The sequence below is a fragment of the Notothenia rossii genome (assembly GCF_949606895.1).
Source record: "Notothenia rossii genome assembly, chromosome: 4".
Lineage (NCBI taxonomy): Eukaryota > Metazoa > Chordata > Actinopteri > Perciformes > Nototheniidae > Notothenia > Notothenia rossii.
The window spans coordinates 34,316,543-34,338,524 of NC_136902.1; the positions used below are offsets into that span (position 1 = coordinate 34,316,543).

The 21,982-nt window shown below is 41.6% G+C and overlaps 1 protein-coding gene across 1 annotated transcript; it reads right to left on the reverse strand.

Moving 5' to 3' along the window:
- Positions 1-4,988: 4,988 nt before the first annotated feature.
- Positions 4,989-7,905, reverse strand: LOC307037750 (zinc finger BED domain-containing protein 4-like). Its single transcript, XM_079678818.1, has 5 exons — positions 7,616-7,905; positions 7,181-7,307; positions 6,838-6,974; positions 5,689-6,754; positions 4,989-5,591 (listed from the first exon to the last, which is right to left on the reverse strand). Exons 1-5 carry the CDS (start codon positions 7,886-7,888, stop codon positions 5,266-5,268), a joined length of 1,929 nt encoding a protein of 642 aa, XP_079534944.1. The 5' UTR covers positions 7,889-7,905; the 3' UTR covers positions 4,989-5,265.
- Between the last annotated feature and the right edge of the window lie 14,077 nt (positions 7,906-21,982).

Consider the following 21,982-nt stretch of genomic DNA (forward strand, 5'->3'; position numbering starts at 1 on the left):
CCACCACCACCAGAGGCCTGTACTACGAAGCTGGTTCAACCTAACCTGGATATGTTTGAGTTAGCCGGTTGGCCTAATCCAAAACATACGCGCTCTCGCTAAACGGTACTACGACGCGGGTTATCAAGTGGATCGCTCAAGCCAGCCGTGCCCTATCTAGTTAGGTGCGTGTTCACATAAAAATGGTGGTATTTGGAGCATTCGACCAATCACAAACATGGAGAAGCGTACTGACAGCGCAGCATCATACTTCCTGAATGAAAAGTGAATTTTAATATTAGTAAAATATGGAGAAGTTACACTTTAAACATCCATGACTTAAACACTTTATCAAGGCAAGGTGAATACAGCTGGTAAAAGAAAAAGTGTTTGAATGCGTACATTAACAGGTTTATGATATCACTGCCCCGTCTAAGACACGATCTGACTTTAATTACATTTGATTCGAGTGTTTCGTCAACTTATGTGTTGCTTAAAATAATACTTCTGCATACAGTATGTGACACTGTGAGTGTTGCACGGCCAGTTACGGCTCAAGAAGCTGACTCAGATAAGGAAATATATGATAGGCTACATTATGATGTGATATGAATGATAATGGGACACATCGACGTCTGCACTCACAGTGCTGCGGACTGTAGGCTACATAATGTTACTCTGATCCGGTTACTTATGTTGTGGCAGATATTTAAGTAAGCTTTCTTAACGCTAATGTTATAATAGTCAGATTGCTCTCAAGATGGGAGGTGATATTCTATTAATTTTCACGTGCAAACAGTCAAGTTGATTTTTGCCGGCCGTCTTTCCTGCAACGGCAGTTTTTCTGTATTTCCTTTCTCCTGTAATATGACTTGATCGCTTTAAACTCTGCAGCTCTGATTGGTCAGCAGGCAGTGCTTTCACTGAGTTGATCTCTTAGCCTGCAACCTAACCTGAGGCCGAAGCTGGTTCAACCTAACCTGGATATGTTTGAGTTAGCCGGTTGGCCTAATCCAAAACATACGCGCTCTCGCTAAACTGTACTACGACGCGGGTTATTAAGTGGATCGCTTAAGCCAGCCGTGTCCTATCTAATTAGGTGCGCGTTCACATGAAAGGGGTGGTATTTGGAGCATTCAACCAATCACAAACATGGAGAAGCGTACTGACAGCGCAGCGTCATACTTCCTGAATGAAAAGTCAACTATAATATTAGACATATGAAGAAGTTAAACTTTAAACATCCATGACTTAAACACTTTATCCAGGATAAAAGCCACATAGCTGCACCTGCAAGGTGAATACAGCTGGTAAAAGAAAAAGTGTTTGAATGCGTACATTAACAGGTTTATGATATCACTGCCCCGTCTAAGACACGAGTGGATCTGACTTTAATTACATTTGACTCGAGTGTTTCGTCAACTTAATATGTTGCTTAAAATAATACTTCTGCATACAGTATGTGACACTGTGAATGTTGCACAGCCAGATACGGCTCAGCTGACTCAGATAAGGAAATATATGATACATTATGATGTGATATCCCGTGGACTGTACTTAATGTTACTCTGATCCGGTTACTTATGTTGTGGCAGATATTTAAGTAAGCTTTCTTAACGCTAATGTTATAATAGTCAGATTGCTCTGAAGATGGGAGGTGATATTCTATTAATGTTCACGTTCACACAGTCGGTGATTTGAACTGCAACGGTAGTTCAAACTGAATTTCCTTTATCCTGTAATATGACTTGATCGCTTTAAACTCTGCACACTGTTGTTATCAGCTGTTCCACCATGGTTTCTACCTCAACCTGTAATAGATGTATCCTTATTGAAACAGTTACATTCAATGAAAAATAAAATCAATGTGCAGGCTTACGTGAACACTGTTCTACATGAACTATGTGCGTAGTTTATACATTAAATAAATCAACAGTAGTGGCGATATGCTCCAAGTGGAAGCGATTCGCCATTAAAGCAAAGAAGAAGAAGAAGAACTCCACACAGTTGATCTCTTATCCTGGAACCTATCCTGCTCCGGCGCATGCTAGCCGTTCAGAATAAGTTATCTAGCCCGCTAAAAAGTGAACCAGCTTCGTAGGACCGGATATCCCAGAAGTTATCTTGCTAAACGAAAATCCTGCTTCGTGTTACGACCCTGGTCGTTATGTGTATTGTGTGTATAGATTTCCTCAGGGTCTTTTGGAGTCCTTCAGGGTTGTTGGGTGGGTTTAGTAGTAGGCATGGTTAACAAAACTGAGTTTGTGTCTTAAGGGGGGGGGGGGTGTCACGGCTGCTGCTGCTGTCTGCTCGTTAACATGTCTGGGATTGTTTTCAGCTGTATATGTTTCTGTTACGGTGTGTGAAGCAGGCAGGACCCAAATGCAGATATAAACTGAAAACACCTTTATTTCAAGGATATAATACTAAACAGAACACTCACCGGAGAACTTAATCCACAAACAAAAGACGAACCGACAAAGACAGACAGAAAAACCAGAACTTAAATACACACAAGACTAATCACACAAACAAGAAACAGGTGAGGAGGCAGGAGAAAACACAGGGGCCACAGGTGAACACAATCGGGTAATCAGGGAGGGAAAACAGACAGAAAGCAACAGGCAAGACAGGAGGTGAACACTTTACAAAATAAAACAGGAAACCAAAGACAGAAAAAGACAAGACTAAACACAACACAGACAGATCGTGACAGTTATATGTATATGAGATGTGCCGTTGCCCGGACGCCATTGGATGCCAGTTTCCTGTCCCTCCTCCGGTAGGCGTGACCGAAGATCTGGATTGGAGCAGGTCGGGCCCGACTCACCGATCCCTGCCCACACCTTCCGGGGACTCTTACAAGAGTGTGTGCATCGCAGTTAGACAAGAGAGGTCTGAATCTGTGTCAGACGTCTCTCGGTGCTCTCCTTACGTTCTGTGTCAGTTCTGTGTAGCTCTGTGCTAGTTCTGCTACAGTGGTTAGTTAGGGTGTGTGCTTAAGTGTGTTTTGTGTGTATTCTGTGATTTGTGACAGCGTCAAACTTGTGCGAGACGCCTCACTATTTTAGCATTAAGTGCCCATAGTGTGCTATGACTGTGATAATCTGTGGCCTTCGTTTTGTGTAGCGTTATTGTGAACGGATAGCTGGTTTTAAGAGCCTGTATTTTTGGTTATATCATCTTTATTTTGAGTTTAATATGAAAATCAACCTCTTACCAAGAACACCTGGTTTCGTGTTGCTTCCCTTTTACCCTAAGCGAGCTGGGGACGTAACAACGTATCCCCCTGGTTAGCCGCACAGCATAAGTTACCATGGAGATCTAGCCCGCTAAAAAGAGAACCAGCGTCGTAGGACCGGAAACCCAGAGTTTTCCCTGAAGTTAGCCCGCTAAGCGAAAATCCTGCTTCGTAGTACAGGCCTCTGGTCCCGACCAGGGGGGTATACTACGAATCTAGTTCAACATATCCTGGATATGTTTTTGAGTTATCCGGTTGACTTAATCCAAAATAAACCCGCTCTCGCTAAAATGTCCTACGACGCTGGCTATCAACTCGTTCGCTCAAGCCAGCCGTGTCCTATCTAGTTAGGTGCGCGTTCACATGAAAGGGGTGATATTTGGAGCATTCGACCAATCACAAACATGGAGAAGCGTACTGACAGTGCAGCGTCATACTTCCTGAATGAAAAGTCAACTATAATATTAGACATATGAAGAAGTTAAACTTTAAACATCCATGACTTAAACACTTTATCCAGGATAAAAGCCACATAGCTGCACCTGCAAGGTGAATATAGCTGGTAACATAAAAAGTGTTTGAATGCGTACATCAACAGGTTTATGATATCACTGCCCCGTCTAAGACACGATCTGACTTCAAATTACATTTGACTCAAGTGTTCCCTCAACTTAATGTGTTGCTTAAAATAATACTTCTGCATACAGTATGTGACACTGTAAATGTTGTACGGCCAGATACGGCTCAAGAAGCTGACTCAGATAAGGAAATATATATTACATTATGATGTGATATGATGTGATATGAATGATAATGGGACACATCGATGTCTGCACTCACAGTGCCGCGGACTGTTACTTTGATCCGGTTACTTAGATATTAAGTAATATATTATTACGCAGATATTTAAGTAAGCTTTCTTAACGCTAATGTTATAATAGTCAGATTGCTCTGAAGATGGGAAGTGATATTCTATTCATTTTCGCGTTCACACAGTCGGGGATTTGAACTGCAACGGCAGTTTAAACTGTATTTCCTTTATCCTGTAATATGACTTGATCGCTTTTAAACTCTGCACACTGTTGTTATCAGCTGTTCCACCATGGTTTCTACCTCAACCTGTAATCGATGTATACTTATTGAAACGGTTACATTCAATGAAAAATAAAATCAATGTGCAGGCTTATGTGAACACTGTTCTACATGAACAATATGGGCAGTTTATAGATTAAATAAATCAACAGTAGGTGCCGATATATGCTGCAAGTGGATGCGATTCGCCATTAAAGCAAAGAAGAAGAAGAACTCCGCACAGTTGATCTCTTATCCTGGAACCTATCCTGCTCCGGCGCATGCTAGCCGTTCAGAATAAGTTATCTAGCCCGCTAAAAAGTGAACCAGCTTCGTAGTACCGGAAATCCCAGAAATTATCTTGCTAAACAAAAATCCTGCTCAACTGAACCTGTTACACAGGTCTCAGTGGGTCACGCGCCTCAACCCTGCATTACAATAGACAGGAACACTCTGCTGTCGCCCATCAGCTGTAGAGAGTTAACTAATTAGAGGGGCGTGGCCCCACAGCTGTGAGAACTCAGCAATCAGGTGTCCATTTTAGGTGGCTCTTTCCTGGAGCGTCAGACAGACGAAGACATTGGAGTCCTGCGGGTGTCACGCGGGAGGCAAATCCTACTCTGATTGAGCTAAGTACCGCTGGTGTTTTATTTTTATTTTATTTAGTTTTCTAGCCCCTCATGCTAGTGATGGGATAATGATACCTCAAGGAGTGTATTGACACACTATACAAACTGTGTCGGCACTGTATTGATACTGCGCCGGTCACCCAATAGTGCCCCCTGCAGTTGTTAGAAAATCATTGCAGGTAAAGAAATTCCTTGTTTGTGTAAATGCTAAACTGAGTTGGTATGTAAAATTTAGCAAATTTGAGTTACAATTCAGAGTTACAATTTGTGACTTATGTACACAATTTTGTTAACTTAACTGTTCAATCATATGAAATAAAATACTTGAGAAAAGAAGTGATTTGTTTATGCATTTTTATTGAGGAGCAACAGCTTTTGTAGTGTCTTTGCTCCAAGGCGATTTCTCCTCTTTGATACCAGTTCCCCCGCCTTAGAAAATACTCTCTCACATGGCACAGATGAACATGGTGAGCAGAGACATTTCAGTGCAAGTTCATGAAGGTGTGGATACGCTCTTTTGTTGCTCTTCCAATATTGCAATGGGTCTTGTTTTCTGGGTAAGTTGCTTTCTGCCAGGTAGCGTTGGACTTCTAGTATTGAATCAGCTGTGGCATTAGAGGTCCTCTTGTTCTCCTCAACCTCCATGTCAAATGTTTCCCAGAGATTGTGCCCTAAAAAAAATATAATAATAATAATCACAAGTATATTATCACATGACAAAGTGCCACAGAAATATACAAATAAACAGAAAGAAATGTGTTTTCATACCTGAACTGGGTTCTGATCCATGTGAAGAGCTAGGCCCTTCTTCTGCTGGGTCAGGCTCTTGGCTCCTCATTTGGTCAGCACACTCCAACTTCAGTCTTTTGACAGCTTCAGTTGCCTTCAGTGAGCTGACGAATCCAATTGTTTTGAACCTAGGATCCAAAAGTGTTGCCAGTGTCATCACACTGAGTGATTCCATGCTAGAGATGCATTCTGTTAGCCGCTTTCTCAGATTTTCTGCAAGCTGTTTAGCAGCTGTTTTTCTCACCGTTGACGCTTGACGGTGAAGCTCAACGTGGACCATTTTCAGCATGGGAATAACCTTTGACCCAGAGACTCTTTTTTCCTCAGACAGTTCAGTTGTTGCTTGGTCAAAAGGAGCAAGCACCCTGAGCATCTCTTCAATGGTTTCACAGTCTTCCGTAGTCAGTGGAGTGATGTCCCTTTTTAATGAGGCCAGTGACACCCAGACTGCCTCCTTCTGCTCAGCCATTCTTTCAAACATGTGGTAGGTGCTGTTCCATCTTGTTGGCACCTTATTGATTAATTTATGGACCGGTGTTCCCAGCTGCTGCTGTATTTGAGTGAGCTTCTCTTTGGCAGTAGTGCTCGATCGAAAGTACGTCACTATTTGTCGTGTTTTGTTGCGTATTTCTGTAAGTGTTTCGACCTGATCACATGATTTCCTCACCATTAAATTCATGGTATGGGCTATACAAATGGTATGGCGTATTTGCAGCATCCGAGCACATGAAATCATGTTTGCTGCTGCATCAGTGACAAGACACCTGACCTTTGCAGCTATGCCCCACTCCTCCATGAGGCTCTTTTTAACTGTGGCCATGTTTTCAGCAGTGTGTTTTTCATGAAAATGCTGCACTCCCAAGACTGACGTATGGAGTTCATGGCTTTCTTTGTCCACATAGTGGCAAGTAACCGCTAGATATGCCTCCATATTCATGGATGTCCACATATCAGCTGTTAAACTAACAGCAATGGCGCTCTGGAGGTCCTTTTTTGTTTTCTCCTTTTCCTTCTCATACCTCTGGCTCACCAAATCCTTGATGGTCTGAAAATAACCATACAAATATTCTTATACCAAAATATAGTTATATAGTACAAAAACATAATAATAACCTTTCTTAAACATACCTTCCTGCTTGGTAGAACATACGAGGGTATGATGAGCTTCAAGAGCTCCCTGAATCCCTCATTTTCAACCAAGCTGAGTGGCTGACAGTCTTTGATGATCATGTTGACCACTGCCTCATCCACTGCTTGCTTAGGAACTGCAAGCCAAAAGGAAATATTTCGTTAAAAGCTTTAAGGTCTGTATTTTTTTTTTTTACAAACAATGTTAATCTAGCAGAGAAATGCAATAGAGGAGAACTTCCCTGATCGGGAATTGAACCGAGGTCACTGGGGAGTGAGCTCTGAATCTTACCCACTAGACCACCAGGGCTGTAAAGTTAATAAGGAGAACATGTCAACATACCTGGGGTATTCTCACGGGTATCTGCTGATTCTTCATCGCCACCATGCCGAGCTCTATAATGCCTCAGCATTGATGAAGTGCTCTTATTGATGTAAGATAGCTCCGTAGAACAGAGCCGACACTTCACCTACAATGACATAAAAATTTAATTTATCAGAAAACTATTCAAACCACTTACCAGAACAGAGTAAAAACTAAGGTGCCGCACTGCATTCACTTGTCAAAGAAAAATGACAATGACATAGGGTATCTATCAGGATCTTGTAATAACAAGATAATATGAATAAAGCAACTGTAAGGCTATTTCACTGACTATCATATGTATCACAGGTGACGTTGTGACGACAAAGTGAATGCAATGCGCCACCCAAAAAACATATGGTATATAATGGAAAAACTAACAGTAAACAGTGCTCAAAGGAGAAAAAGATTTACCTTGTTTGGCGTCAGAAGATCAAAATTATTCCACACTGGGGAAAACTTCCTTGAACGATCCATTATAACGCAACAGCAAAACTCCATCCAACAAACCCACGACATGTTGATGCAGTTTGATACCTTATAAACACACTTTGGCGCAACAAATTCAACCGATACACTTCCTGTATCGGTCACGTGATTAGTTCTTAAAGCAATACACGCACCAATACGGGGTTTCACTCTTGGGCTCTCGGCACAGTGCTGACGCACCAGTGTTGCTCGTCCCATCGCTACCTCATGCTATAATCATGTGTATTTTCTCCATTCCTGTTCATGTGTCTTCTCGCAATTATAACTCGCCCTGTGTATCTCCTAATCGATACAACCGGCCTGCTCTCGTCTATCCCACATGCTCCACTGAGATCCAACATCTAGTTTCAGGGGGCCTGTGGAACTGCCAGTCAGCTATTCCTAAGGCTGACTTCATCTCTGGCTACGCTTCCCTGCAGTCCCTGGATTTCCTTGCTCTCACAGAGAATTGGATTACTCCTTCCAACACATCCACCCCAGCAGCTCTCTCCACAGCATATTCCTTCTCCCATACACCCAGACCCACTGGCAGAGGAGGTGGCACTGGTCTCCTGCTCTCTCCCAACTGGAGCTTTTCCCTCTTCAAGCTACCTAACTTCACTCCTTCCACCTTTGAATTACATGCCGTCACAGTAACCCATCCTATACAATTAACCATTGTTGTTCTCTACCGTCCACCAGGCGCCTTGTGGGACTTCTTGGAGGAATGAGATAATCTCCTCTCACACATCCCTGAAACTGGCCCTCCCGCTGTACTTCTCGGAGACTTCAACCTCCAGACAGGGAAGATATCTGAACTAACATCTCTGTTAACCACCTTTGCTTTCTCACTGTCTCCATCCCCGCCAACTCATAACGCTGGCAATGTCCTTGATCTCATATTCTCAAGGAGCTGCACTACTTCTAACCTCACTGTAAGCCCTCTCCACACATCCGATCACTTCTTCATTTCATTCTCTCTACCCCTTTCCAAACATAACAAACTAATCTCTTCTAATTCTGCACCTGTCCGCCGTAACCTCCGTGCCCTCTCCACTTCTACTTTTGCCTCGCCGGTGCTCTCAGCCCTCCCTTCCTCTGACTCGTTCCAACTCCTGCCTCCAAACTCTGCTGCAGAAACTCTCCTCTCTACTCTCTCATCCTCTCTGGACTCTCTCTGTCCTCTCACATCTCGGCAGGCTCGTCAGTCCCCTCCTGCTCCCTGGCAAAATGAAGCACTGCGTGCTAATAGAACCATCATTCGGGCAGCAGAGCGGAAACTGTGGAAACCCAAACACCATGTCGACCTCCTAACCTATCAGGCTCTCCTCTCCTCTTTCTCCGCTTCGATCTCTCAGGCAAAAAGCACTTTCTTCCAAGATAAGATCCAATCTTCCTATTCCAATCCCCAAAAACTATTTTCAATCTTTTCCACCCTCTTGGACCCCCCCAAAGCCCCTCCTCCCTTATGTCAAGCGACTTTGTTAACTACTTTGAAAAAAAGGTTGATGATATTCGCTCTTCTTTTTCTGACTCACCTTTACTCACCGCTGGGTCACCAGACCCTCCTTTCACCCACACACTGACCTCCTTCTCCCCTCTCTCTCCAAGTGAGGTTCTTACCCTCATTAGCTCTGCCTGTCCTACCACCTGTCCTCTGGACCCTATCCCCTCAAACCTCCTTCAGACTATCACTCCTGATATTCTACCATTTCTCACCCATTTCATCAACACTTGTCTAACTTCTGGTCACTTTCCAAACAGTCTCAAGGAGGCAAGAGTCAACCCTCTCCTACAGAAACCCACTCTCAACCCGTCTGATGTTATAAACTACAGGCCTGTCTCTCTCCTCCCGTTCCTGTCTAAAACACTTGAACGCGCTGTCTTTAAACAACTCTCCTGTTATCTCCATCAGAACAACCGTCTGGATCCGCACCAGTCTGGTTTCAAGGCAGGTCACTCAACAGAAACTGCTCTCCTTGCTGTCTCTGAGGAACTGCACACTGCTAAAGCAGCCTCCCTCTCCTCTGTCATCATCCTTTTGGACCTGTCTGCTGCATTCGACACAGTGAATCATCAGATCCTCCTTCGCACTCTGCCAAGAACTTGGAGTTTCAGGCTCTGCACTTTCCCTCCTCACCTCATACCTCAAAGACCGCACCTACAGGGTAACTTGGAGAGGGTCCGAGTCTGACCCTTGTCAATTAACTAAAGGGGTCCCTTAGGGCTCTGTTCTTGGTCCCCTCCTCTTCTCCTTGTACACAAACTCGCTCAGATCTGTCATTAGCCCGCATGGTTTTTCATACCACTGCTACGCTAACGACACCCAATTAATTCTGTCCTTTCCCCGCTCAGAGACCCAGGTCGTCGCACGCATCTCTGCTATTCTAGCGGACATCTCTCAGTGGATGTCTGCTCATCACCTCAAGCTCAACCTTGACAAGACTGAAGTGCTTTTCCTTCCGGGAAAAGATCGTCCCACTCTTGACCTAACAATCAACATCGGCACCTCTGTTGTTTCCCCGACACAGACTGCAAGGAATCTGGGTGTGATCCTAGATAACAAACTGTCCTTCACTGCAAACATTGCTGCTACAACCCGCTGCCGCAGATACACGCTTTACAACATCAGGAGGATAAGTCCCCAGCTGACCCAGAAAGCGACGCAGATTCTGGTCCAGGCTCTCGTCATCTCACGCCTAGACTACTGCAACTCCCTCCTGGCTGGTCTACCTGCATGTGCCATCCGACCTCTGCAGCTCATCCAGAATGCAGCGGCTCCTCTGGTCTTCAACCTTCCAAATTTCTCCCACACCACACCGCTCCTCCGCTCCCTTCACTGGCTTCCAGTAACTGCTAGAATCCACTTCAAGACACTGGTACTTGCGTACCATGCTGCGAATGGATATGGCCCTTCCTACATCCAGGACATGGTTCAACCGTACACCCCAGCACGTGCACTCCGCTCTGCATCAGCCAAACAGCTCGCTGTACCCGAACTGCGAGGGGGCCCAAGTTCCCATCAGCAAAAACACGTGGGTTTGCTACCCTGGCTCCAAAATGGTGGAATGAGCTCCCCATTGAAATCAGGACAGCAGATAGCTTGCACATCTTCCTGCGCAGACTGAAAACTCATCTCTTTCGACTCCACTTCGAGCGATATAATTACTAGCAAAGAATATTAGTAGATTTAGGGAACGTTTACAGATAACAGATTAAGCTAGGATACCATACCATAGTGGTTGAATACACAGTATTAGGAAACACTTTATATTTACTGGACATGTTATACTCATTAGATACTGTATATAAAATATGACCAAGAATGTGAGACAACTTTATAGAAATTCATATCACATCTGTTACTGATTCCATTCGTCATACATTTTTTTAAACTCACAAATAATAAAGTTCCATAACTTCAGTTGGGAACAAAGACCACACCTTATCTCTCCAAGGCAATTTCCCATCCAATAGGTGTGCTATATAGGTGTGTATAACCCTTTCTCCTGTCTGTTACTCCCTCTTTCAGCACAAGAACCAGAGGGGGATTCAATGGAGCCTGAATACCTGCACTGAGACCCTCACCCTGCACCCTGAGTCTCAACTCTCAGTGTTTTTCAAGCCTTTCCCTGTTTTTTTGTATTAAACAAAACACTAAGCTTTCCCAATGGTGTGGTTTTCGTTTTGTGAAAAAGTGCAAATGCAGTGTTTGTATATAATTACCTCACATATTTTTTTGCTGTTGGTCGTGAAATTGCTCCTGCTGACTTGAGCCTGCCATTTTTTCCTCCGCTCTGTGTCAGTGGGGAAGCCGTACATTCGTACTCCTTTCTCTGAGCGATTTGAGCATCCCCAGGCAGCACAACAAATTATGGTGGAGACTAGGAGGCTAGCACTGCAAACCAGGTCAACACGGAGGAAAAAGGCACAGACAAACTGCATGATATGCTATTCAATGTTTATTGAATTCCATGTATTTGCAATGGATGTTCCTAAAACAACACATTTAACATCATCATCATGCTGCTGCTGCTAGTCCTTTGATAGTCACCTGTCGGTCTCCTGTCCTTTCTGAAAGCCATAAAGATGACATTAGTCATTTAGATAACTTGTGTCCTCAATTACCATGGGATTACTGAAACTACCATGAATTTAAGAAAATGGTAGAAATTAATCTAATCTGAATTTTTGAAGCATTCCTTTAGATCCCCTCCCTCTAAATATATCAATAAACTTTAGAAAGTGATGCTCCTGACTACCATACAAGTTTAAGAAGATAATATTGGTTTTAAAGAATTCAAAGCTATAAATAAACAGCAACAGGCTCTTTAACCAAGGCACTGTTAGCCTAACATGTAAACTAGTTGTTCACACTAATCCTAATATTATCACTTAATATTAGCAAATTATATTTAATTTTTTAAAACATATTGATGGAAATACATACACATCGATTTGTTGGATAAATATTGCAAATCAAAACCTTTATTCACTAATAATTACCAAAAATCGTAGTTCTATCTCCTGTTATCAATGCATTCACATTGCCCGCCATGAACTTCCGGGGAACGATCCTCGTCTGCATGAACCACGTGACGATAACCGTTTTTGGACTTCCGTTGTCGTAACTCTTCTATATGGCGCTGCGCGCACCTAATTAGATAGGACACGGCTGGCTTGAGCAAACGAGTTGAATGCCAGACTTGTAGGACAATTTAGCGAGAGCGGCTTTGTTTTGGATTAAGTCAACCGTATAACTCAAAACATATCCAGGATAGGTTGAACTAGATTCGTAGTATACCCCCTGGTTAGCCGCACAGCATAAGTTACCATGGAGATCTAGCCTGCTAAAAAGAGAACCAGCTTCGTAGGACCGGAAACCCAGAGTTTTACCTGAAGTTAGCCGGCTAAGCGAAAAAAATCCTGCTTCGTAGTATACCCCCCAGGTGTGTTGACAAACTACCAGCAGTAACTCATAAAGGTCATTAAGAACATAGTGCCGTGCATGAATAAGTGTCAGATGAACAGGAGATTGAATCTCTACAAGGATAAGGCAATGTTCTGGGACGTACTGGTACTGTATGTGTAAATGCCACAGCACAGATTTTTGTTTGAGACACTTGTGTTTTTGAAACATTCAGAAAAAGGAATTGGTAAAGAGAGCTATGTAACTATGCTATGTAACAACAATCATTGTTAAGGGATTTGATGGACAAGTCCGTTTTCCACAATGAAACATTTTCAATGGTCAAATATGAAAAATACATTGATTCCAGAACTGAAGAACTGCCAAATGCATGAGAAAATAAATGATTTCTGCTAAACAACTTAAAGATTTGTGTTAATATAAAATAGATAAACATGCATTTGATAATTTTTCCTTGACTAATTATTGACCAGTTTATTTGGAAAGTAGTGAACCTGTCTACAATGAAATCAACACTACTCGCATTACTGTGATCTTGGTTATATTGGCAATATATCCATTCAAAAATGAAAACATTATTTGTCTGGTGGATGGTTTTGATTTGGAAAAGGGTTAGTCATACTGGATTTATATGTGTAAGTGATTAAAAACATGTACATGTGTCATGGAACGGTTTGTTTATTAGTATTACTTGTGTATGCTGTTACGCAGAGACTAGCTAAGAGGAGAAAAAGAGACTAAACAGATCACTGTATTTTCACAGAGGAACAGTCAGTGCCGCGCGCGCCGTGACAACCTATTAAACATAATGACTTAAAGAGGCAGAGGAGAAGCTCTGCTTGGAAGTAAACATGCCACTAAAAGAGGTGTTTTGGAGCACCCAGTCAAAGACAACAGGATGAGGGTTAATTCAGAGAGAATGAGAAAAAAGCACAGGAAGAAGAAATGTTAAACACATTGAAATAAATAAGAAAAACTGATATGCATTTCCTGTAAATGGGAATAAAAAGACTTTTATTTCCATTTACCCACAAGCACATCACTCTCCTGCAGCTCTGGACAGCAACAAGCTGATTCTGATGTCATTGCAGCATTCTTTTTTTCTTTCTAAACATCATTTTTTATGAGAATGTGGAAAGAAACCAGGAACAACATCTGGCAGAAACGTGTTTTCTTTTTTTTAAGGAGACTTGAACAAACCCAGTGTTGTGGGACTTTGGGTAATAGGTCAGAGAGGCTTACCTCAGGGAAACTTTGGGCAAAGAGAAATAAACTCTTGAGGAAGAAAAAGGAGGCACACTCGAAGCTTGCAACTAGTGGCTTGAGGGCTGCTGAAGTTTGACAGGCTACTGTAGGGCTATGCTCAACACTTTGACTGCTTTGACTAACGTCTCAAAAAAAAGTGTATTAAGGGTTTTGTGCATGTTCCAAATTGGTTTCCTCAAACTTTAACTGGAAACAAGTTAACTACCTCAGAAAGGCTAAATGATCCATTATGAGAGTCATGAATGATAATTCGTAATACAAAGTGACAGATTCCGTTGGACACACTGCAAGTAAATGCTGAATAAATAATCAAGGAGAAGTAATCGTGTCAAATTTTAAAAGACACAATAAAAAAAACACTAGTATTACCAATAACAACAATGTATTCTCGGTTTTTCCACTTACCTCACTGCTTTACTACTTTATAAAACAGCTGTTGTTGTTGTTGTTGTTGTTGTTGTTGTTATGCTGTCACAGCTGAGAGGTGCTGTGGGCAGAGTTATAAACCAAAGAGAAACATGGCCAGAGTCGGCACAATGACACCCTGTAAATCCATGTAATGTCTCTCTTGTTGGGCTGAGACTAAAGAAATAGGTTAACATTTTATGAAAGTACACTTCTTTGCTTTTTGCATAGTTAGGTGTAAAATTCAGGGTTCTTACACCTTTTCCAAAGTCAAATTCAAGCACTTTTCAAGCATTTTCAAGGTGCATTTTCAAGCTTTTCAAGCATCTTACAGCTGTTGTAAATGACATATTTATATACACGTACTTATACTCAAATGATTATTTCCCTACCTCACATTAAATCAGATTATCTTTATGCTATAAACAACCAAATGTGTTATTCGTGATAGCATTCTACATGAGGATGAAAAATTAAAGAAAAGAAAACTAAGTTTAATATTTCAAAATGAGTGACCCATCTGTACGTAGACTGGGCATCCCATATAACCTGGCGGAGCCGATATACAACAATCAGCCAAATAACTTTTCAATACATTATTGATTACTATTTTTTAGGTACTTTTAGGTTGGCAGTAAACACAAGTCAGAAGTAAATGGTGTACTTTTCCTCCACTATATGTATTTAATACCTTCAGTTACTTTACAGATGTGGATGAATGATGTGAAATATAATCAAGTGTTAAATCAGACTTTAGTTCCACCTGGAATAAATTCACAAGCTACCCTGCAGTATACAAAGTCATTCAAACTAGAGCACCTTTACCAGCTTTGAGAACACTTTCATGATCAATCATTATAAAACATATCATATTATTCTGAAATGGACCAATCTGCACAATGACTACTTTTACTGTCGCTACTTCAACTATATTTTGATGATAATACTTTTCTACTTTTACTTGAGGAACATTTTGAATGCAGGACTTTTACTGTAACAGAGTATTCCTACACTCTGGTACTTCTACTTTTACTCAAGTACAACATCTGAGTACTTCTACTTTTACTCAAGTACAAGATCTGAGTACTTCTACTTTCACTACAAGATCTGAGTACTTCTACTTTTACTCAAGTACAGTTTCTGAGTACTTATTCCACCTCTGGTAGCGTATTAGCCTGAATTGTAGCCACAAAATCACGCAGAGCTGCATAAAAATAGACTCACAATGGTAACAAGTGGAAAATAATATTTACAAATGTGTACAATGATTTGTAGGTAATTTTGACTACTCAAGACACCTGACTTATACATATTCAAAGGAAGACTGTGTTCATTCTACAATTATATGGGATTAACACTAGCACCGCCATCGGGTCAATTTGACCCACAGCTGTTTTTTTATTGTATGTAACTTTTTTTCAATAAAATATCAAAGTCTCCCAGTCCGTGACTTTTCCTGAAAGTGTGTTATGTAGCACCCTCTGTTGTTAAAAAATGTCAATATGAAGTCAGATTGAAGAAATCGTCCCAAAAATTGCCATTTATACCCATTTCCGCCAGCGGATCCTATTGACCCCACCACTTTTCGCGCTATTAATTTCGCGTGTAAACCATAGGTGTAAACATAAAGATGACGTGTTTCTATAGCAACTCCCTTTGTCTACTGCGGTTCCTTATAGATTGAGAGATAGATTGAGAGATAGATAGATTGAGAGAGAGAGAGAGGGAGATAGAGAGAGAGAGAGATATATTGATAGATATTGATAGCGATAGTCTGTAGTGAAGGAGCGCGCTCCCGCTCACGGGAGACTACTCGCGCTGCGCTCCGCAGCAAACAGCTGTTTGCTTTTCACCCAACAACGACAACCGCCTCGCGAAACGCTATGTTTTAGTGGTAATAAACGAAACAATTTAACAAAATTGCTTGTCCAAATACCAATACCACAGGACCATTTTTTTTTTTTAGCAATATGTGTAGTGGAGCGAGCTGGCAAATAGCAATTACGTTATGCTGGACGGGTTGTCTAAATAGTGCTTCCGGGACAGCGGGCCATTTATAATGTCGAGCCCTGGATATCATATGAAAAGCTGAGAGTCCACAGATTCTATTGGTATACGTTTCATCCCTGTGCGATTAAAAGAATATTAACCTTGTTTCGGCAAATTCAGATGATAAATACAACTTTGAAACTTGTAAAGGCATAATTACAAGCGGAGAACGGAGTAATTTAACGTCACAGCAAGCGTAACAACAGCCGGTGTTTCTTATGAGTGTTTCCCCGGTACACGAACACAATGCACACAAACGCTAAAATACACAAACACACACACACTCGCGAGCTTCCCCCAGGCCAGTAATATAAACGAAAATGTGTTTTCGGGTCAATGTGACAGATTTCGATGGAGCAAGTCACATTTGGTTTAGGCACGAAACATACTACCGGTAGAAATACATTGCTTTTAAAATCGTTCTGTGTCGAATCAATAGATTATATTTCGTGACTATAACACGAAAGGCCGTGAGAATTACTGGGTTGAATTACAAGTGAGTGCTTCATCCTCTGAACACCACAGAATGGCGACTGTAACGCACATAACATAGGTACGCTCCTCTGAAATGATTGTCCCCTGCAATTATTATCCCTCATCAAGTTCGCCATTCAGCTTGCTAACGTTAGCTTAAACAAACGTAACATGCAACGTTAGCCTAATCTAAAATGCTCTACTACGGCGTAACTTTCATGTGACTCGTCAGCGCAGACTCTCCCATCGTTATTTTTTGCAAACTTTGCAGGAGGCTACTCGTGGGCTTGACCCTCGTCTTAGCCATGGATTGTATTTGTCTTCTGCTAGCCAACGCTCGTTGAAACTGCAACCTCCTGGCATACTGTCATCTATCACTCTCATCAGAATGCCCAGGTCACACACCTAACAAAAACACTTGCAGGTCACGCGCAGAGCGCGGAAAGGCCGGAGCGGAGCTGTTTTATGTAAAAGCGAAGGAATTAAGCTCGCTTCGACTTCATTTTCTTTTAATCTAAAAAGCGAAGTAAAGCATTTACATTTTCAAGTACTTTATCCCAAATTCAAGCACCATTCCCAAAATTCAAGCACTTTCCCAACCTTGAAAACACCACGTCAAATTTCAAGCATTTTCAAGGATTTCAAGCACCCGTACGAACCCTGAAAATTGGATACCACTTTTGTGCAGTCTGTTTGCTAAATATACAGCTACAGCTGGTTTGTTAGCGTAGCATAAAGACTGCAAGCAGAAGCAAACAGCTAACTAATTGGCACTGGTTAGCTTAGCGTAGCATAAAGACTTCAAGCAGGGATGAACAGCTTGCTTGTCTCTGGTTAGCTTAGCGTAGCATAAAGACTTCAAGCAGGGGCAAACAGCTTTGCTCTGGTTAGCTTTGCATAGCATGAAGGCAAAAGCAAGGGCAAAAAGCTAACCTGGGGGAAAACCTACCCACTATCACCACATTTTAGTTGTTTGCAATAAATGAGCTTTGGGGAGCACTTTTGTCTCTGCGTTAAGTCTTATCCTAAGCTAATAACCGCCACCATCTTCTTCTTCTTCTTTCGTGTTTATTGGCGGTTGGCAAACCAACTTGTAGTTGCATTACCGCCACCAACTGGACTGGAGTCTGGACAAGAGACTAAGCAGAAAACAATAAACAAAAGAAACAAAACAAAACAAAGAACCAAAACTCTACATTATTTTAAATGTATCAATTTCTTTTAGAAATTTAATAATCTCACAATATATATTGCCTGATGTTTTCCCTAACAGCCCTGATAGCGACAAGTCATGGCATTTTGCTTTCTTCAGTGTCTGGAAAAGCACATTTCTCTTCGTACTATATTTCCTGCAAAGCAGTAAAACATGCTCAACAGTTTCTGGCTGGCTACAGTGTATACACTTTCCGGTTGGATGCTTTCCTATTATACTTAATGTATGATTGAGACCTGTATGACCTATTCTCATCCGAGAAATGACATTTTCCTCCCTTCTTTTAAACCCCACCTTCCTTCCATCCCCCACGTACCTTTGAATTTTATAAAGATGTCTTCCTGTATCACTAAGGTCCCAATGATCTTGCCATGTTGTTTGTGCATATTTCTGTATGAATGTTTTAACCTCCGCTTTACTGAGTGGAACTTCTATGTCTTTGTTCATATGTCTTTGGCTGGAATATCCACCTGTTCATTACCCTCCACACCAACATGAGCAGGAACCCAGATGAAACGAGTTGCTATGCCTTTGATTTGCATTTTATATAAAATTAGAAATATTTCATTTATTATGTGCATTCTAGATGAAGATCTACTGTACCTGATCGTATACTCGATAATGCTGAAAAACTGTCAGATGCAATTACACTATTATGTATTTCTTTCTCCTCTATCCATTTCAATGACAGTACCAATGCCAACAACTCTGTGGTGTATACTGACACATGGTCTGTTACCCTTTTCTTTATATGTTTATTACTCACTGGGATATATACTGCTGCCCCTGCACGCCCTGTCTCTGGATCTTTGGAACCATCTGTAAATATGATTGTTGAGTCTGAGTGATTTCTTGCAAAAATAATTCTGGACTATGCACCATACTGGTAGTTCTTTCTTTTCCTTTAACTCCCTTTGTATATTGAGGTCTACACTTGGCAATGGGAATAACCAGGGTGGAATGGACGAGATTGGAACTGTGGGGCAATACTGTATTTGATTAAAACCTATACTTGCTGCTTTAACATCGCCAATCCATCCAAAACTCATTAAATGTGACTCATTGTGCTCCCAGCAGTCCTTCAAAATACTTTTCGCAGGATGACTATCACTGTGCCCCTGAAGGTTTACCCAGTATGCCAACATTAACTTCACTCTTCTTATCCTTAAAGGCATTTCTCCCATTTTCACCTGTATTGCTGATGACTGGAGATGTTTTAAAAGCTCCACTACAAATTCTCAGGGCCTGAGCTTGTAAGACATCCAGTTTTTTAAGGTTTGATTATGCTGCTGACATGAACGCTATACACCCATAATCAAATACAGGTCTCATGAGTGCCCAATATATATTCAGAAGTGATGACCTACTTGCTCCCCACTCCTGTCCCGCCAAACACTGAAGTACATTGTTGACTTTTTTACATTTATTTTGAACTTTTCCTATATGATTGCTCCATGTTAGCTTTCTGTCAAACCAAACACCAAGAAATCTTATTGTATTAACCTGTTCAAGAGGTTGCTCATACAATTTTAACGATATAGGAGCAATGTTATGCCGTTTTGTAAAACAAATGACTTGCGTCTTAGCTAATGACAGTTTGAATCCCCATTTATTTGTCCATTTCTCCACTTCAACTATTGCAGCTTGTATTTTCTTTCCAACATGTGCTACATTGCGGCATTTTGCCCACAAAGCCCCATCATCTGCATACACAGATTTTCCCATACTTGGATGAACTTGATTAAAAATGTCATATATCATTATATTGAACAGCAACGGACTACATACACTACCTTGCGGAGTACCATTTTCCACAGCATAAACACTTGAATATTCTGCACCTACTCTTACTTGTATTTTCCTGTCCAGTAAAAGAATCATAACCCAATTATATGCTTTACCACCAATTCCCAATGATTTTAACTTGATTAGTAGTCCTTCCTTCCAGAGCATGTCATAAGCCTTTTCAATATCAAAGAATACTGCAATTAGGCTTGGGCGGTATGACAGTATTACGGTATACCAGGGTATTTCGAAATCCCGTCGGTATGATTTTCAATACCGTGACGTCATAGACTGTGCGCGAAATCACAGATGCGTTTCATTCTATTACACTGACACGGAGTTTTGACAGGGACGACATTGGTTGTAATGCACAGCACGCGCCAGCATAGGGCAGGGGAGGGCAGTCCGTCTTTCCCGCTCTCAGAGCTCAGCACAGAGCTGAGCTGAGCAAGATGGCGGCAGCATTTGCCGGCCCCGAACTCGGACAACTAGTAAAAAAGAAAAAACGCCTCTGCGCCTGTTTGGGACTATTTTGGGTTTGCTCGTCGCCAGTGACTTCATCCAGCACAACGAGAGACAGAGGCACTTCTTTGAGAATGTTTAAGACGGGGTGAGTGAGTGTTGACATTTTTTAATCCTATGCAACTGGTTGATGGTTTTGTAGTCGAGGTCGGACGGTTTTAAAAACGAAAGCATTTACGTGCTAAACATTCACGCGAGTAATCCAATGAATCAAATGGAAATAAGGTTTTTAACACATGCACGGAATAATATTGCCAAACTAGTTAGTGAATATAGAAAACTTTATTCAATAAGTCAAGTATTTACTCCCGGAAAATGTTTATGTATGATGATATATTGTTGACTTAGCTCACAATGGAAACAACGTCGGACATCTACAAACGCGTCCTGTATCCAATCTCAAAATGTGCCATTTGCACAATGTGTCATGTATGCAGCCCTTGTTTTGCACTTGCGCGCACGTCCCGGCACTTTACGAGCATCTACCGGCTCGGGCTGCATTTTACACCGAACATATAATATACCGTTCGAAACAACTATTTGCCACCGAACGCCACCTCGCTCAAGTCGACCCAAGTCATACCGTCATATACCGTATACCACGGTATGATGTCAGCAAGGTATGACGGTATGAAAAAAATTATACCGCCCAAGCCTAACTGCAATCACTACTTCCTTGTTGGTCTGTGCTTTCCTGATGTCCGATTCTAAGCACAATATAGAATCCATTGTATTCCGACCCCTACGGAACCCACTTTGATATGGGCACAACAGAGCTTTACTTTCTAAGATATATGTTAACCTTTCTGTAACCATTCTTTCCATGATTTTGCATAAATGAGATGTCAGGGCAATAGGCCTGTAGGTAGATGGATCTGAAGGGTCTTTCCCTGGCTTTAGGATGGGCACTATTATCGCTTGTTTCCACACTGAAGGAAGTTGGCCAGAATCCCACACCCTATTAAACAACCTTAATACAATGACTAGAGTGTTATCTGTCATGTGTTCCAACATTTTGTAACAAACACCATCTTTCCCAGGAGTGGTTTGACGAGCACTAATAATTGCTCTTCTCAACTCAAACATACTAAAATGCAGGTCCAACTGATCTCCTAACGCTTCTACTCTATCCAATATTCTCGGGTTTTCCATTAGGGTATTATTCCTGCACTGCCTGGCTTCCTCTGTAAGGTTATCTGAACTATGAACTTTCCTAAATGTTTGAGCTAGAAGTTCCGCCTTTCCTAAGTTTGTGGCAGCCATTTTGTCCCCTCTGCTCAAAACTGGCAACTCATAATTCCTTCGAATTCCCCCCATTCTCCTAATCATGCCCCAAACATCTGCAAGCTGTACTTCTCTTCCAATACTACTGCAATATTGCCTCCAAAAAGTGTGTTTTTGCGTTCTTATTGTTCTCCTTACTATAGCCTGGGCCCTTTTATACTGATTCAAAGCTTCCTGAGAATGGAGTTTTTTGAGTTGACTGAATGCTTTATTCCTGTCTTTAATGGATTTACTGCATTCACCATTCCACCAAGGTACACTCTTTGTACGCCTAACTCCTGCAATTTCCGGAATTCTTTCTTTAGCTGAATGAATGATAACCTTAACCAGCTCATCATTGAATTTATTTATATCATCATAATTTTCCTCTTGAAGTGTTTTACAT